General features: G+C 42.7%; 1 protein-coding gene across 2 annotated transcripts in view; it reads left to right on the forward strand.

Annotated features, from left to right (window-relative positions):
- Window positions 1-17,347, forward strand: part of abcc2 (ATP binding cassette subfamily C member 2) — a 57,014-nt gene that overhangs the window by 39,511 nt on the left and 156 nt on the right. Inside the window, exons 28-32 of one of the 2 annotated variants that reach the window (XM_083774675.1) lie at window positions 744-887; window positions 1,226-1,384; window positions 2,183-2,349; window positions 3,631-3,825; window positions 10,002-10,152. In XM_083774675.1, the coding sequence (XP_083630801.1) occupies window positions 744-887; window positions 1,226-1,384; window positions 2,183-2,349; window positions 3,631-3,825; window positions 10,002-10,137 (801 nt within the window). In that variant the 3' untranslated portion in view covers window positions 10,138-10,152. Of the gene's footprint in view, window positions 1-743; window positions 888-1,225; window positions 1,385-2,182; window positions 2,350-3,630; window positions 3,826-10,001; window positions 10,912-17,347 lie in introns of those variants that run through there. The other variant, XM_083774674.1, reaches the window with a different exon arrangement.

Raw genomic sequence — 17,347 nt, forward strand, 5'->3', positions numbered from 1 at the left:
AAAACATACCATTTACCACCACTCAGGCATTTAGTAGGCACTCTCATCCAAGCCTTGACAAAATGGCAACCCAGAGTCAACAAACAACATGAATAGAGTGGAGAGAAAACAAGTCAGTGCTAAGTAACCTCCTATCTCCGGGTGTTGAACCCATTCTGACCTGAGATCAGATTCTAAAAATGTCAGTCGCTCTTCGATTCTTCAAAAATAGCAGACCTACAAGCTCGTATCGCGCCACTCGGTGGTGCGATATGAGCTTGTAGATCTGCTATTTTTAAATAGCTAAAGCATAACATGATGCTAACAACAAAATGGGTGCCCGGTCAGAATGGGTTAAAGCACCTCGGACCAATGCTCCTTCGAACCAATGATATGTCGAACCAAAGTACGCCTCCCCCTATCTCCATATTATATAAAGTGTAATAAATTAATTCTTTACTTCATCGTACAAGCTTGTGCAACACAGTAACACATTGTGAGTTTGTAGAGTGGACATGCAAGTGGTTAAGTCTGCAGGTTTTTATAAATATTTAACCATTGAAAAGTATTAACAAGAGCTTGTGACTAAATAATATCTGCCATTGTGCCCAGTGGAACACGGGTTAATTTGATCCCATTTTCTGAAATGGAAGTATTGAACCGTTTTGGAAATACAAGGTACATTACTGACATTGTACGAGAAGAGAATTGTCCAGACATTATTCCACTCGGCATCCATTCCACACTGTGCTGTGCTTCCACAGGCCGAGTGGATCACCGACAACCGTCCTCCAGAGAAATGGCCCGCGGAAGGCCGGCTGCGCTTTGAGAACTTCAAGGTCCGCTACAGACCCGAGTTAGACCTGGTGCTGCATGGCATCACCTGCGACATCCACAGTGCTGAGAAGGTGTGTGTGTGTGTGTGTGTGTGTGTGTGTGTGTGTGTGTGTGTGTGTGTGTGTGTGTGTGTGTGTGTGTGTGTGGGTGTGTGTGTGAGGGTGTGTGTGTGTGTGTGTGTGTGTGTGTGTGTGAGTGTGTGTCAACAAACAATACTGTAATCAATGCTGGTCTCTCTCTCGCTGTCCCTCTCTGCGTGTGCACGTGCGTGGTGCATGCGAGAAATGTTGAATTAATCATCAAATCAATTCAATTCAGTTGTGAAAATAACAGTGTCAACAAACAATACTGTAATCAATGCTGGTCTCTCTCTCTCTCTCTCTCTCTGTCTCTCTCTCTGTGCATTCAGATTGGTATAGTTGGTCGCACTGGAGCAGGGAAGTCGAGTCTGACCAACTGTTTGTTCAGGATCATCGAGGCGGCCGAGGGCAGCATCCTCATCGATGGCACAGACATCTCCTCCATCGGCCTTCATGACCTGAGGAACCGGCTCACTATCATACCACAGGTTCACGCACGCACGCGCGCACGCACGCACAGTTGCACACACCCACACTCATGCACACACACGGCAAAACATGCACGCACACAAGCATGATGTTTGATGTTGTTATCTATATGATGCTGCATTGTGTGAAGGAAGCCAAAGAAAAACAGGTTTTACTTGTACACAAGATGTAACAATAAAGTACAGCATGCACGCACGCACGCACGCACGCACGCACGCACGCACGCACGCACGCACGCACGCACACACACACACACACACACGTTAATTTGGACATCAATTTCTGATTTAGTCTTAGTCTTTTGTAATCAAAAGACACACCATTTAGTTGTAGTCATTTTAGTCTCAGTCTAGTCTTAGTCGACTAAATATCTAAAAATCTTAGTAAAAATAATGAACACTACTTTAAGTGATTTTGATTAACACACCATTTAGTTGTGACAGTCATATTTTAGTCATCTGAAATGGTTTATCTAGTCTTAGTCGACTAAAAAACATATTTTTAGTCTTAGCCTAGTCAATGTTTGGTTTGATTGTGCAATAGTAGCAATACAGACAGATTTATAGTTGTAATATGAAACATGTCTTGTTTTAATTTTAGTATCAAATGACAGTATATGACCTTGATCCAGTGTTGATTTTGACAGAAACTTCTGCTTTAGTCTTATTGTACACCATTTGTACACCATTTCCTATTTTAGTCATCTGAAATTGTTTAGTTTCAATTCAGTCAACTGAATTAGCACAGCTTTAAGAAACTGCTTTTTCCACGTTCTTTTTGGTGTGTATGGATCGCAGGACCCAGTGTTGTTCTCTGGGTCGCTGAGGATGAACCTGGATCCGTTTGAGAAGTTCACCGACGAGGACCTCTGGCGCGTTCTGGAGCTCTCCCACCTGAAGGACTACGTTGGAGGCTTACAGGAGGGATTACAGCACGAGGTGGCAGAGGGCGGAGAGAACCTCAGGTGGGTCCATCAACACTACAGTCCCCCGCGTAAGGTTTACTGACCAGATGGAGGGTGTAATGTGTTGGGAACACGAGTTAGTCCAGGTAATTGACAGACCACGGATATAACGTCAACAGGGCTGTTTTAGTTAGCAGCCAATAATGTAAACATCGACCATATGAAGGCAGGAATAACGGAACTAATATTTTTAATCAGCAACAGGAACATACAATAGTGCCTTTTCTCGCGCCAACATACTACAAGAATAGTAGTGGAATTGACTGAAGCAAAAACAAAGGGAAGCACTGCCGTGTGGTACCAACTGGCATTGCATATGCCAGTGGTCCTCAACAGGCGGACCGCGGTCCACGACCGGACCGCGGCACACCTCTCTGCGGACCCTGGAGAAATGATAGAATAAAGAGAAAACACTAAAGCTTATTCTACCTTTGCTCTGTGACTGTCACGCATAAGCACGATGTGATGCGATGTGAGCAAAAGCCACAAAAGCCACAAAAAAACATTAAGAAAAAAGAATAAAGAGAAGAAAAAAAGTCACCGCAACCGCGAGTTGAATTCTCCGTTGTATTCGATCAATGCCGAGAAACGCAATTAACACTCTGAATGTGTGTATGTATTATGGGCCGGCTGATGACAATGTCGCGCTGACTGGCTCACTAGCAGTCACACATTCACACATTCAGTTCATGGATTTTTGGAGGTGTGAATAATGAATATTTGTCAAAGTGAAAAAATATATTTTCATACTCTGCCACCCCAGTGTTGGTTGGGATGGGACCCGGTTTGTATAGCTTGGTTTGACTGTACTAAACAGGCATAGTTGTTTCTAGGGGAGGGGGGGGGAGGGGAGCAGCCCCACCCCATGGGGCCCACGTGGCCCGCGACCCGCAAATTTTATTTGCGTGCGCATGAGACTGGACCATGGTTTTATTCAAAGATTATTTGTGGACCTTCAGCATTTCTAGCCCATTCTGACCGGGCACCCATTTTGGTGTCAGCATCATGTTATGCTTTAGCTATTTAAAAATAGCAGATCTACAAGCTCATATCGCGCCACCGAGTGGCGCGATACGAGCTTGTAGGTCTGCTATTTTTGAAAAATCGAAGAGCGACTGACATTTTTAGAATCTGATCTCAGGTCAGAATGGGTTCATCAGACCAGTGTGTGTCCGGCGGAAACCTCGTATGAATCTGATCTCAGGTCAGAATGGGCTAGTTGAGGACCCCTGGCATATGCCAACCACGTCAATGTGTCTGTGTGTGCTGTGTCCTCCGCAGCATCGGCCAGAGGCAGCTGCTGTGTCTGGCCCGGGCCCTGCTGAGGAAGTCTCGCATCCTGGTGTTGGACGAGGCCACGGCGGCCGTGGACCTGGAGACGGACGACCTGATCCAGGCCACCATCCGCCAGGAGTTCTCCGACTGCACCGTGCTCACCATCGCACACCGCCTGCACACCATCATGGACAGCTCCAGGTAAAAAAGATGATTGTTCATTATGGGAGACGTGGGGTCCTGTTTTCGTCAGTGCCTTATCCCTTAGGCCACACTTTTTCTACTAATAGCATTTTTGAATAGTTCGAATACCCAATATAGAATCTCACAACATGTCGATGTAGATTGGCTAGTTGAACAAATAGGAAAATAGTGCCCATATTACTGTACACGTTGCACATTTCATTATGGTCAAAACTGCTTTTCAGGTTAGTTATTCTTTTCTTTCTCCGTTCCCTGAAAAGCAAGGGTTCATAATTGTTGTTAATACTTTATTATGCATGCACGCACGCACGCACGCACGCACGCACGCACGCACGCACACGCTATTGCATCAAATCAAAAGGCAGTGCTTAAAGCCCACACAAAGGGCACATGCATGATGCATGCACGCACGCCATGCATCGCCTGCACACACAACATTGTAGCTGTTTTAGTCTTTTTTTTTTCACTAAATAGGCTCAGCTCAGCTGCGGTGGTTGAGACTTCTTTCATTCTTCACAAACGAGACTAAAATGGATGCAGTGGCAGTTATTATTGGGGCACTGTCAGTAGGGGTTAACAATACAAACGATTATTTTTCATTTTACCTGGCTGGTTGACGTGGTCACTTCATTTAGGCACTTTTGGTCCGTTTTGGAGGAGAAGAAGGCGATGATTCAATAATGAGAGCCGAGCCGAGCCTGCCGGTCAGGGCATACAGTATGAAGCCTGTCATTGCTCGCTGGCTGCACGTTGAGAGAACTCAGGGAAGGGAGGGGCACACCAGGGAAAGGGAGCTGCTGTGCGGGCACACAGATGTGACATCTGGCAAAAGTGCACATTGGTCCAGAGTTGGACCAATGTGGCGCTAGAGTCTAGCACCACCTAGTGTCTATCTGACTGCACACGCCCATGTAAAAAGGGCACACCATCTTCCATCATCATACCAACATCCACTGCCACGGCACCTACCAAGACTGTACCTCAGAATAATTATGGTAAACAATTTCCTTTCCAAACAGCGTTCTTCCTCCCCCCATTCAAGAAGAGAATCCTTGGGGATCTAGAGAATACCCCCCTTCATCCCCTGTCCTCATCATTATCTCCTTTACAAACAGCTTTCTTTCTCCCCACTGCAATCTCTCTCCCCATCCAAGAAGAGAATCCTTGGGGACTTCATCCCCTGACCTGATCATTTTATCTCCTAAATCTCATTCCTGTGCTATTCACAGCTTTGATGGCACACCTCTGCAAAGAGTTGCCTCCTGGCGCTCTATGAGTTTTTGCACTTTGACGAGTAATGCAGGTTTGAAGAGTTCTTGACCTGGGCCTCGATTGGGCCTTTTGAGAAACACAGGGAAGACATAACATATTTCAATATTCTAACCACACCTGGGGGTCACATAGACACATGAACAAAAAGAAATCATGGCACTCCATCTAAGCAAACTGTGCCCTCAGACTATCTATTCTACAAATGCAAATTACAAATTCTATTCTATGAATGCAGATGTGGTCTCTTCAAACAAAACACATCTCCCACCTGAAACTCCCCATGGGGAAGAGTATTAAGTTTGATTGATCCATTTTCAGAAGTAGCAATTTACATAGCGGAAGGGGGCGTTAATGCTAGAATTGGAAATTGGAAAATGATCGTGCAAAGAAACTGGACATAAAGGCTATAGTGAAATAAGTGAATGAGTTCCGGGGCGGAGCTTTCATTATTATGCTTTGCCTATCTCCATTCTCCATAATGAAACAGTATTGCTTTTTTGACTGACTCTAGATTCACTGCAGTGCAGTGACGGTCCATCGTGCATGTACACTACGCAGTAAACTGTATAATAGTTGTTGGGGCCAGGACCATGCGCTCTCCCCCCGGCCCGTCATTCAGTTGTTCCGCCAGTGGTCAGGATGTAATGGGTTAAAGTTAACCCATTCTGACCTGAGATCAGATTCACACAAGGTTTCCACTGGACACACACTGGTTCTGATGGACCCATTCTGACCTGAGATCAGATTCTAAAAATGTCAGTTGCTCTTCGATTTTTCAAAAATAGCAGACCTACAAGCTCGTATCGCGCCACTCGGTGGCGCGATATGAGCTTGTAGATCTGCTATTTTTCAATAGCTAAAGCATAACATGATGCCAACACCAAAATGGGTGCCCGGTCAGAATGGGTTAAGTTCACCGCTCAGCTCATACCTTCCATCCCTATCCCTAAACCTATTTTGAATATTACCAGGAAGCATTTTATGTCTTGCTTTATAGATTATCTGTGCAGTTTTAAAGTCGACTAAATCAAAACATTTTAAAGTATATGAGTTTAGAAACAGTATATGTGTGTGCTCGTGATAACCTACATTGTTTACTATTCTTATTGCTTTTTTCTGCATTATGTATAATGGCTCAAACATTCCTAGAATTTCTGAGACACTCCAGAATGTGTGTAGTTAATGGTAGGATTAATAATTATACGTTGGTGTCGCCAAAGGGTAAAGCTGTGGTTGATTATATTGTAGCACCTTTTGACTGTTTAGAAAATGATGTGGTATTTAAGGTATTGCTTAAGGATAGTAGCCTGGCTAATAACCCAGACTCAAATGAATGGTGCAAGAGGTGGAGAATGTGTATTAATCAAAAGGAAGTAGTAGTAATGCATTTCAGAAATCCAGGTACAGAAAGAAGTAGGTTTAAGTTTTGTGTTGGTGAGAAACAACTGGAGTTTACGGATAAGTACAAGTATCTTGGTCTGTTTCTAGATGAAAATATGTATTTCTTTCACGGAGTATCTGCCCCTGCAGGCAGGGCATTAGGAGGCCTTATAGGTAAAACAAAAACATTGAGGGAGTCGAGGGACATGGGTTATTCTACATATTCAAAATTGTATCAAACTTGCGTATGTCCTATTCTAGATTATGTTTCGGGGGTCAGTTAAATTAAATCAGTTAAATTAACGTATTCATAATCGGGCAATACGATTATTTTTGGGACTCCATAAATATGCTCCAATTGCAGCATTTAATGGAGACATGGGGTGAGACTCCTGTGAAATCAGATGGAAGGCCAGCATGGTGAGCCTTTGGAACAGGCTGCTGGGTCTACCAACGAGTATGGTGGCTAGCCAAATCCTTTATTGGGACCTGCATGTGGAGGGGGAATGGGTCTCTAAAATATTAGACTTATTACAGGAGTGTGGTCTAGAAGAACAGTACTTTCAAAGAAGCACTGTGTGAATGTGGAGGAGTTCAAAAACGGAACCCGTGAAAAATATATACAAGCTTGGAAAGAAGAAATCTGGCAAAGCCAAAATTAAGAACTTATTGTTTCTTTAAAAAAAGACTATAAATGTGAAAAATATGTTATGTTTAACCCATTCTGAACGGGCACCCATTTTGGTGTCAGCATCATGTTATGCTTTAGCTATTTAAAAAATAGCAGATCTACAAGCTCATATCGCGCCACCGAGTGGCGCGATACGAGCTTGTAGGTCTGCTATTTTTTGAAAAATCGAACAACGACTGACATTTTTTAGAATCTGATCTCAGGTCAGAATGGGTTCGTCAGACCAGTGTGTCCCCGGCGGAAACCTCGTATGAATCTGATCTCAGGTCAGAATGGGTTAACCTAGAAAAATGTCAGAGGTCACTAGTGTGTGCACAGATACGTTGTGGCATTTTGCCACTGCACATTGAAACAGGAAGATATAGGGGTGTTGTTGAGGAGGACAGGATATGTGAATACTGGGATCTGAATGAGGTGGAGAATGAAATCCATTGTATTTGATGTTGTCCTCTGTATCATGACCTGAGAGAAGTATTGTTTGAAAAAGTCCACACCCCTGGTCTGGACTTGGTGGAGTGTGAGAGTGATGCAGTGGTTGAGTTTCTTTTTCACCATGTTTTCGCTTTCTCGGAGTATCTTTATAGGGCACGGGATAGGAGGCGAAGGGTGACGTGTAACTAAAGTGTATTATGAACGTAACAAATATATTTGATGTATGGTCTGTGTGGGTTTACTACTATAGTCTATTGTCTGTAATCTGAATGAGTTGCTGGCTGGCTACACACCTGTATGTTATTTTGTTTTTGTTCTGTTATTGTTTTAAATCGCTGTCTGATAATCCCATGTGGGATGGATCAAGAAATTGTCCGGACACGAAAATAAAATATGCATTCATTCATTGTATTCCGAGGTTGGGTGTATACAGATTCAGCAGGCAGCAGCTGAAGGGAATTTTAATGTAAATGTTCATTTCTTTTGCAGGTGGCTTAATTCCCAGATTGGGTGTGATGTAATATATTGTATTGCTGTTGTTAGGCAACCAACGTTTTTTTTGCAGATGGTTTCCCAGATTGGGTGTGATGTAATATATTGTATTGCTGTTGTTAGGAAACCAACGTTTCGCTGCTTTCATCGAGTGGCACATAAAACCCTCAATAGTTCACATTATAATGATTTATCTCGCTCTCTCTCTCTCTCCATTATCTCTAGTATCTATCGCCAATTAAATATCATTTTAGCAGGTACTCGGTGTGCTGCTTTGTCTATTTCTATGTCACTTTGTTTGATGGATTCTGTAATTATAACAATTCGCTGTTCTTGTCATTTTTTACCACCATTACCCACCATTCTTCCCCACGAGGCTGGACATACAAGCAACATTATATATTATATATTTATATCAAATTCAATGCATTGGGTACATAATACAAAATATATAAAAATATAAAATTATGTTCAGGGAAATTAACAAATTAAACGGAAAAGAAATGAGAGGGGGGAAATAAAAAGAGAGAAAATAAATGCAAGGGTCAGTTTATTTTTATTTTATTTTATTTTAATGTATTTTTATTGAGGCTCTGAAATTTCACAACCGTTCACAATTCAAATGTATATAGAATCACTTTTTTTTTTTTTTCAACAGTTAATACATCTACTGATGCAACAAGTACTACAATACGGACATTACAATGCACAGACAAAAAGCAAACAAACACAAAAAAAGACAAAAGACAAAACGAGTACACCACACATGATACAGGTCACCAGAGGGGGGCGGTGGCTCAGGGTTAGAGTGCCTGGATGGTAACCGTAAGGTTGCCAGTTCGAACCCGGGCTCCCCCAGAGTTACTGTCGAAGTGTCCTTGAGCAAGACACTGAACCCCTAATTGCTCCCGATGTGCTAGTTGGTGCCTTGCATGGTTTCCGCTGCCATCGGTGTATGAATGTGTGTGTGAATGGGTGAATGTAATGCACAATCTCTGTAAATCTATATAAATGCACCATTTACTATATAAATGCACCATTTACCAGAGTCTTTGTTATTCACTACCGTTCAATAAGGTACATTGAAGTACATTGAAGCTCATAGCGCGCCACCGAGTGGCGTGCTACGAGCTTGTAGGTCTGCTATTTTTGAAAAATCGAAGAACGACTGACATTTTTAGAATCTGATCTCAGGTCAGAATGGGTTCATCAGACCAGTGTGTGTCCAGTGGAAACCTCGTATGAATCTGATCTCAGGTCAGAATGGGTTAATGAAGACCTTGAACCTTGAACCTAAGCCACTTCCACATACTAACACTGGTAGGAGAAGAGAGACCCGGACACTGTCACAGTGTGAGTCACACCTAAGCCACTTTCACACATACTAACACTGGTAGGAGAAGAGAGACCCGGACACTGTCACACCTAAGCCACTTTCACACATACTAACACTGGTAGGAGAAGAGAGACACTTGCTGGTTCAAGAGCTTTATCAATACATTTTCAAGCAATGTTTCGGTCGTGAGACCTTCCTCAGAAGTTTCTATAGCGTATTGCAGCCCTTGCCAAAATTTTTAGGGTTTTTTCTTTCAAGACCTACAGAAAATGTTGTTCTAAATCTCGACGATGTAAACACCAAATACCTAAAAAGAAATACCGGGGTCTCTATTTCCGTCGGGGTGGAATACATTCGTTTATGTTTGATCTGTGAACAAATCTTTGCTTCTGGGGGTGTCTCTGGAACAGCATATTTTCAGATCAGGTCAGCGGCCAAATACATATATTACTGGGGGTCCTTGGGAGAACCACTGACAAAGAAACATAGATTTTTCAGAAAACTGTCAGGATTTTGTAGAATCTTCCTCGGGTCTAATACATTTCCCTCTTTCTCCCCTCTCTCTGACAGAGTGATGGTGCTGGACGCTGGTAAAATCGTGGAGTTTGACTCCCCCAGTAACCTGTTTGAGAAACAAGGACACTTCTATGCCATGGCAAGAGATGCTGGCATATCCGGAGCAGATGCCACTGTCACAGTGCTCTAATCATACGTATCCAGAGTAGATGTCACTGTCACAGCTAGTGCTCTAATCACGGAGTAGATGTCACTGTCACAGTGCTTTAATCAGACGCCTGGCCATTTACAATTATACTCTATTTCAGTGCTTCCTCAAACTTTTCAAGTCGAGACCCAAAAGAAAGATTAGACGTTTGCCCGGGACCCAAACTAGTGCAAATAGCAGATCTATCCAAGTTCTTGTGATCTTGTAGATCACCTATATTTTCACTACTTCTTAATTATTAGTATATTAGAGTATAGTATTAAACAGGTTTAACCCATTAAAACCGGGAAAGCATCTGTGTGTCACTTTAGATTTTAGAGTTGGCTATTCAAAAATAGCAGATCTACAAGCTCACAGCGTGTCAAGCTTGTACTTTTTTCTTCTTTTCTTTTTTTTTTACATTTTTGAAAGATCAGATGGGGGGGGGGGGGGGGGGTCAGTGACCAAATGTACCAGCATATCAATTTGGGGGTCTAAGCACGAACAAGTTTGAGAACAACTGATTTAGAAGGTATTTGTAGAAACAGCCTCAGGTCTTAATGGTTAAAGTGATTGTGATGCTATAATAAAAAAAATTGCCGGAGACCCTGTGGAACACCCGCAAGGACCCCCTGAAGTACCCGGAACCCACTTTGAGAACCAAACCTGTGGAGAAGAACTGTAGTTCCACATTCAAAACACACATCTGTGTGGTTTAAATATGAATGACTGCATTGCAATGTGAAGGATTTATTAAATGCAACATTTTTATTTATAGGGTCTTTGAAATCATATTTTGTTTTTATATGTAAATAATATAATATATATCAATTCTGATTGATTTTGTTTGTTAAACTGTAGCAGGATTAAACACTGCTGAAATAATTACCGATAAATATGAGTCTGTTATCTACTAACTGTAACTGGTCTGTCATCTATGCATTCCCCTTAAGCCAGGGGTCGGAAAGTATACAGTAAATCTGGCCTCGGTCCAGTTTCGAATTGCAGTCGTCCATAGGTGCCCTTTGAGCGTGGTTTTGAAGGAGTCAAGGGATTTGCATGTCTTAATGACTGTTGGTAGGGCGTTCCACATTTTGGTGGCATATAGGAGCGAAAATAATTTAGTCCCTTGTTTGTGACGAATCTGGGTCCGCATGGTTTGTTGCACTCCCTCTGGTGTTGTGGGTGTGGACTTTGTTAACATTAAGGACGTATTTAGACAGGTACATGGGTATCTTGGTGGTGTATCGAATCTTGTGTACCAGACCCATTGCATTATGCTGTACTCTGTCGTCGACCCTAAGCCATTCCAGCCTGTCAAAGTGGGCAGGGGTGAGGTGGGTTCGGGGGGTGAGGCCAAGTAGGAGCCTGATAAGTTTGTTTTGGAAAGTCTGGAGCCTAGTTTTAAGGGCCTTTGAGGTGCTGTGGTACCAAGAGGTGCATGCATAGTCAAATAAACCTTGTACGAGGGCTCCTGTTAGGGTCTTCAAGGTGTTTTTGTTGACCAGTGAGGAGATCCTGTAAAGGAATTTTGTTCTTTGGTTGACTTTTTTGATTACGTTGGTGGCCATTTTATCACCGGAAAGATTAGCCTCCAGGATGGAACCTAGGTAGGTAATTTCATCTTTTCGTGTGATAATATTGTCACCCACTCAAACCAAGAAGCCATCTGCCTTGCTGAGATTATTATTTGATCCAAAGAGAATGGATTCAGTTTTTCCCAGGTGTAAAGATAGTTTATCAGCGAGCCAGGTCCAGATTCTGTTTTCTACCGAGTTCAACCTGCAGTGTGTTCCTGTCCGAGACTAGCAGTGCTGAGTCATCTGCAAACAGGAACAAGTTGCAGTCACAAGCTAATGTCATGTCGTTTACATATATTAGGAACAGTAGAGGCCCTAGTATGCTTCCTTGTGGAACGCCACAGCTCACTGGGAGGGGGGGGGGGGGGGGGGGGTAGTGTTCCGTTCACCTCCACCATCTGTTCTCTCCCCTCCAGGTAGGATTGCATCCAGCTCACTGATGTCCTATCAAAACCAATTGCCTTTAGCTTGTTAACCAGTATGCAGTGGTTCACTGTGTCAAAAGCCTTTTGGAGGTCCAGCATGACCATGCCACAGTATTTGCCAGCATCCACCTCGTGTTTGATGTGGTCGCTCAAATAGAGGAGGCATGTGTCATTGGAGTGGGATGTTCTGAAGCCAGATTGGATCTCGTACATTCATTTATTTGTGGCAAGATACTTTTCAACCTGTTCATAGACTAATCTTTTATCACTTTCGAGATGGAGCTTAGAATAGAAATAGGGCGGTAGTTGCCGGGGTCTAATTGTCTCCACCAGGCCGAAGGCATGGGGGGAGAGTATGTTTTGCACTCCGTCCGTCCGTCCGTCCGTCCGTGTGTGTGTGTGGGTGTGTGTGTGTGTGTGTGTGTGTGTGTGTGTGTCCGTCCGTCCGTGAGCAGCTAATCTCGGCCACCGTTAACCCGGTCGATGCCAAATTTGGCACACACACTCCCTGGATGCCAACGATGAACCTCTGCCCCAAACTTTCCAGAACGGCCTGTTATAGCGCCACCAGGAGGCCGCTTTGTGCAAAACAAGTTTTTGCACAGCACACCTACAGATTTTGTCCAAACATCACGCAAATTGGTACACAGTCTCTCTAGAGCCATTCAACCAAACCGCTCTTTCAGATTTCTCAGACTCCATCCTGGTTGGTTAAGATTGGCTTCCAAAGTTCACAGGAGTGCTCAGTTTCAAACAAAATGCTGCAAATCATGAACACATCGCGTGATTTCCGTGAAATTGTGCACCTACATTCCCACTAGGCCGAGGACAAAATGCCACATGAACAATTTCAACTCAGCCTCAAGGTGGCGCTATAACTGGCCGAAAAGTGTTTTTTTTTTTTTTTTGCGGCTTACGCCTTTTATTGATTTTTGAAGGGACAGACAGTAGGCTGACAGGAAACGGGAGAGAGATGGGGGGATGACATGCAGTAAAGGCCGTGTCGGGTCCGGGAGTCGAACCCGCGGCACACTGCGACTGGATTACCAGTCCGGTGCCCAGACCGTTACGCTACGGCCTGGGCCCCGAAAAGTGTTTTTACCTCTAACTGCACGGATCTGTGGATAACCTGGTGGAGACCTGTGCCCAGAAGGGCACTTTTTCTAGTTTACTCTCTTTCTTGTGCAGGGGGGTTACTTTGGCCGCCCCCCTCCCGACCCCCAATATAAATGGACTGCTACAATAACCTTAATAATAGAGACAATACACCATAAATAAATACTGAAACCAGATATAATCATTAGGGAATGTATACATGAATGTAGGGCATGTATGTGTATGTGTACTATATGTAAACTCTTCATTTCCATTTTCCAACCATTCAGTTGCAATTATTTAATTTATTTCTTTGGTTGAGAACCCCTGCTCAAACTGCCCAGAGTGGGAGGGCAGTTTGTTAACCAGCGTTGTTGCTATGTTTGTAAAGAAGATGCTCAAGTAGTTGGCCACATCAAGCTTGTCAGTGATGAGAGTGTCGCTCGATTTGAAGTTTATGTTTAAAAACCTGGTTTTCAGTTTCTGACCGCAGCCTAGTTGGTTGTTGAGTAGCTTCCAGAGCTCCCGAGGATTGTTTTTGTTTTCCTCAGCTTGATCATTGATATTTTAGCTGATTTGGTCATGGCAGTAACAATATTTCTTAGCTTGTTTCGTTGGGTTTTTAGGTTGTCCAACTGAGCTTGGAGATCACTGTCGAAGCGCTTGGCAAGCTTTGACTTGCATTTTAGAAATTCAGAGCATTTTTTGTCACTGGCTTTCATTGCAGTCAGTAGCCTATGTCCGAATTCATCCATGGTTCCGAGCGGGTTTCAGTACTGATGGTTTGGTTTTGAAGCCAAGCCAAGCTTTTAAGCTCATCGGACCAATCCAGACTCTCCAATTCTTGTTTAAAGAGTAGGTTTTGAGGTCCCTTGATATGACTGTTTTGTGGCAGCCGGTCTTAAGTTTTTGTTTTTTGCGGGTACAGAATATCATAAAATGATCGTTAAAGGTATATTCAGTGATTTCACTTAATTCAAATATCACTTATTTTTTTGTTTTGTTGTGATAATCCTCCCTACTATAGAGTGTGCTGGCCATATAAGGAGTTCCTCCCTGTCCCCAGTTAACCCCTGGGGGTCAAAAAACCTTAGGTTTCGTTTTTGACTCTCTATCCTGATTGGACGAAAGGCTGGGTCCCACAGCCAAAAACTAAACCTAAGGTTTTTTGAGTGAAATCACTGAATATACCTTTAAGCCCGCATACTATAACACCTTTCATGGAGATTCTGGATTTGTCCGAGGTCAGAATGAGATCAATGACAATTTGAGTAGAAACACACACTCTAGTCGGTTGGGTAATTAGCTGGCTGACACTATGCAGATCACAAAACCTATACTAAATGATTTGAAAACAGGCGCTTCTTTACGTTGTGTACGTCCGTATTCAGATCGCCCATCAGGATTTTCTCTGCACCCTCCTCCTCAGCTAAACATCCCTCAAGAATATCATAGAAGCCTTGTGGTCAGGAGGTCTGTAGACTGTGCCAACTAGTACTGATTTTGCATTTTTGAAAGTTAATTCAACCCACACAGTTTCAATTTCAACATGTTGTAGTCATGAGTACGGGTAATGAATTCAGTATCTTTGTGGATATCCATGCAAACACATGCACCCCCATTACGGTTACTACGGTTTCTATCATTTCTGACTACTGAGTAGTTCTCAATTTCAATCTCAGCGTCCCTGATGGATTCATCTAGTTTGGTCTCAGAAAAACACAAAATGTTTGCCTTGCCGTTAAGGAATAATTCTCAAATTTCGGCCAGTTTGGGATAAAAGGCTGTTTATATAGAGATGAAAAAAGTGCTGCCCTTGCTGTTGAGAATTGAGTTGTTAACAGTAGTTGAGAAAAGTTCAAGATCAGGTCAGGACAATAATAACTATTGTTAGAGGTTAATACATAAATATTTGTGTGGTATAACAATTGATATAAAAGCATGTGAAATCAAAAGTTAATCAAAAGGTTTCAAAGGAACTCTTTCATGGTCTACAAGCTCATAACATGTCGAAAATGTGACACGTTGCATTTGCAACACGTACATTGTTGCAAACTCGACACATGAGCTTGTAGATCACATATTATTTGCTGAATATTCCACTATTTATGACATACCAAGAAGAAGCATGTCAGGGTTCATGTGGTTACAGCTTGTTTTGTTATTGTAGACCTGGAGTTTATGTTTTTACGTTGCTCCTAAATCTTCAACCATACATAGAGTTGGAGAGCCTGTCCCGACTCCCATCGGGACAGGCTTCAAGCACATGCACTCTTGAGCATTTAATATGCATAGCCCTTTCTGTTAATAAAGGCTTTTTAAATTCATCCTTGCTAAGGGTGTTCTTGAAGCCTGGGACCCCTCCTCATGAGTCATCACCTTTTTTTGTATCTCAGCAGCACAGTGCGTATTGCGTGTATAAGCGACGGCCGTGCCGGCACTGATAATGTAACTAAAGCGTAAAATTAAACAATTTATTTATCTTAAGAGTTAAATATCTATAAGGGTCCATTCGGTTACCAACTCTTCATCATTGAGCTGTGGACCACCTGGAACCCCTCAAGGGACCACTGGTGGTGGTCCCCGGACCACTGGTTGAGTTGAGTACCACTGGAATAGAAGGACTGGTGACACACCATTTAATGGTGTGTCACCAGTGTCATATAATGGTGACCATTATATGACACATAATGTCTGTGCATCACGTTATTGACGGAGGTTAGGGGAGGGAGAGAGAGAGAGAGAGAGAGAGAGAGAGAGAGAGAGAGAGAGAGAGAGAGAGAGAGAGAGAGAGAGAGAGAGAGAGAGAGAGAGAGAGAGGTAGGGGGGGGTTCTAGCTATATTGATTCTGCATGCGGCCACAGAGCCGTTTCACTTTGCTTCTCCATCTCAAGAAGGTAAGTCTCTGCCTCATATGATCCAGTATGTATTGTTAACACAGAGTCACTGTCAATTGTACATTAATAGGTTTTAACATAAGAATCTCTCTGGTAAAGGTAAGGTATAGAGTCAGACTATACCTTTTGGATTTGTCTTTTTTTTTTCTTTTTCTCCTGATCAAGTAACAGGTTGTCCGGCAGGTGAGCCAATACTGTAGGAGGGTGACAGCACAGAGAAATGTGTGTGGGGGAGGAATCGATTGGCACAATGACTATAGTCTGGCAGTCGAGGTGGACGGGTGGGAAATTTGGTATGTAGTCTTTTTTATTGGCCATGAATCAACTTGCTGACCGGCTGTTAGTATTGGGAAATTTATTGTATAGGGGTTTCTTGTGACCATACCATTAACAATCTATGGCAGGCAAAAATGTCAAACTTTCCTTTTGCTTTAAGTAGTATGTAACCTGTCAAACTAGGGGGTTTTCATGATTCTGAAGCATTAGTTTTGCACAAAATAGTTGGGCTTATAACAGCCATAATAACTTGCCCGAAATGTGCTGAACTCATCACATTTGTGCTGACCTCATCACATTTGACATGACGTCTATGGCCGTTTTTATCCCAAGGAGTGTATTTTGTTCAAAACTAATGCTTGGAATGGATTCAGAATCATGAAAACCCCCTAGTTTGACATGCCACATGCTACTTAAAGCATATGGAAGGTGTTACATTTTTGCCTGCCATTAGGATGAAAAAAGAATTGCTCAATTCTAACAGCCAGCTAGTGGATTCATGAATGTATATATTGACAATACTTAAGTTTAGGCCAATAAAAAAGACTATACGAATTTCCCACTTTAAACAAAAGTAGCCTGTCGGCTGCAGGACTACTATACATTGGGGAGATAATGGGTAAAACATAATTGGCTATTCTAAATTAAAAATGAATTTAAAAAGTAACAGATTATGCACATGCTGTAGCCTACCTACCTAACTGTTCAAACTCTGAGGACATATCAGGCAGGTTCCTTAAATCATTTGCATACAAGTCAGATTAACTGTATGTAGTATTTTTATTTGTGTTCATTTACTGTACCTCAATGTTGATATAGTCAGAAAAGGGTTTTGAAGATTTCTAATGCCGGCTTGTGATGGACACTTGTCAGAATTCTATTTTTGCCACAAACATACAAAGACTCAATGATATTACTAGAAACACATACTGTAAACGTA

This window comes from Protomyctophum parallelum (genome assembly GCF_964188405.1).
Source record: "Protomyctophum parallelum genome assembly, chromosome: 10".
In the NCBI taxonomy this organism is placed as follows: domain Eukaryota; kingdom Metazoa; phylum Chordata; class Actinopteri; order Myctophiformes; family Myctophidae; genus Protomyctophum; species Protomyctophum parallelum.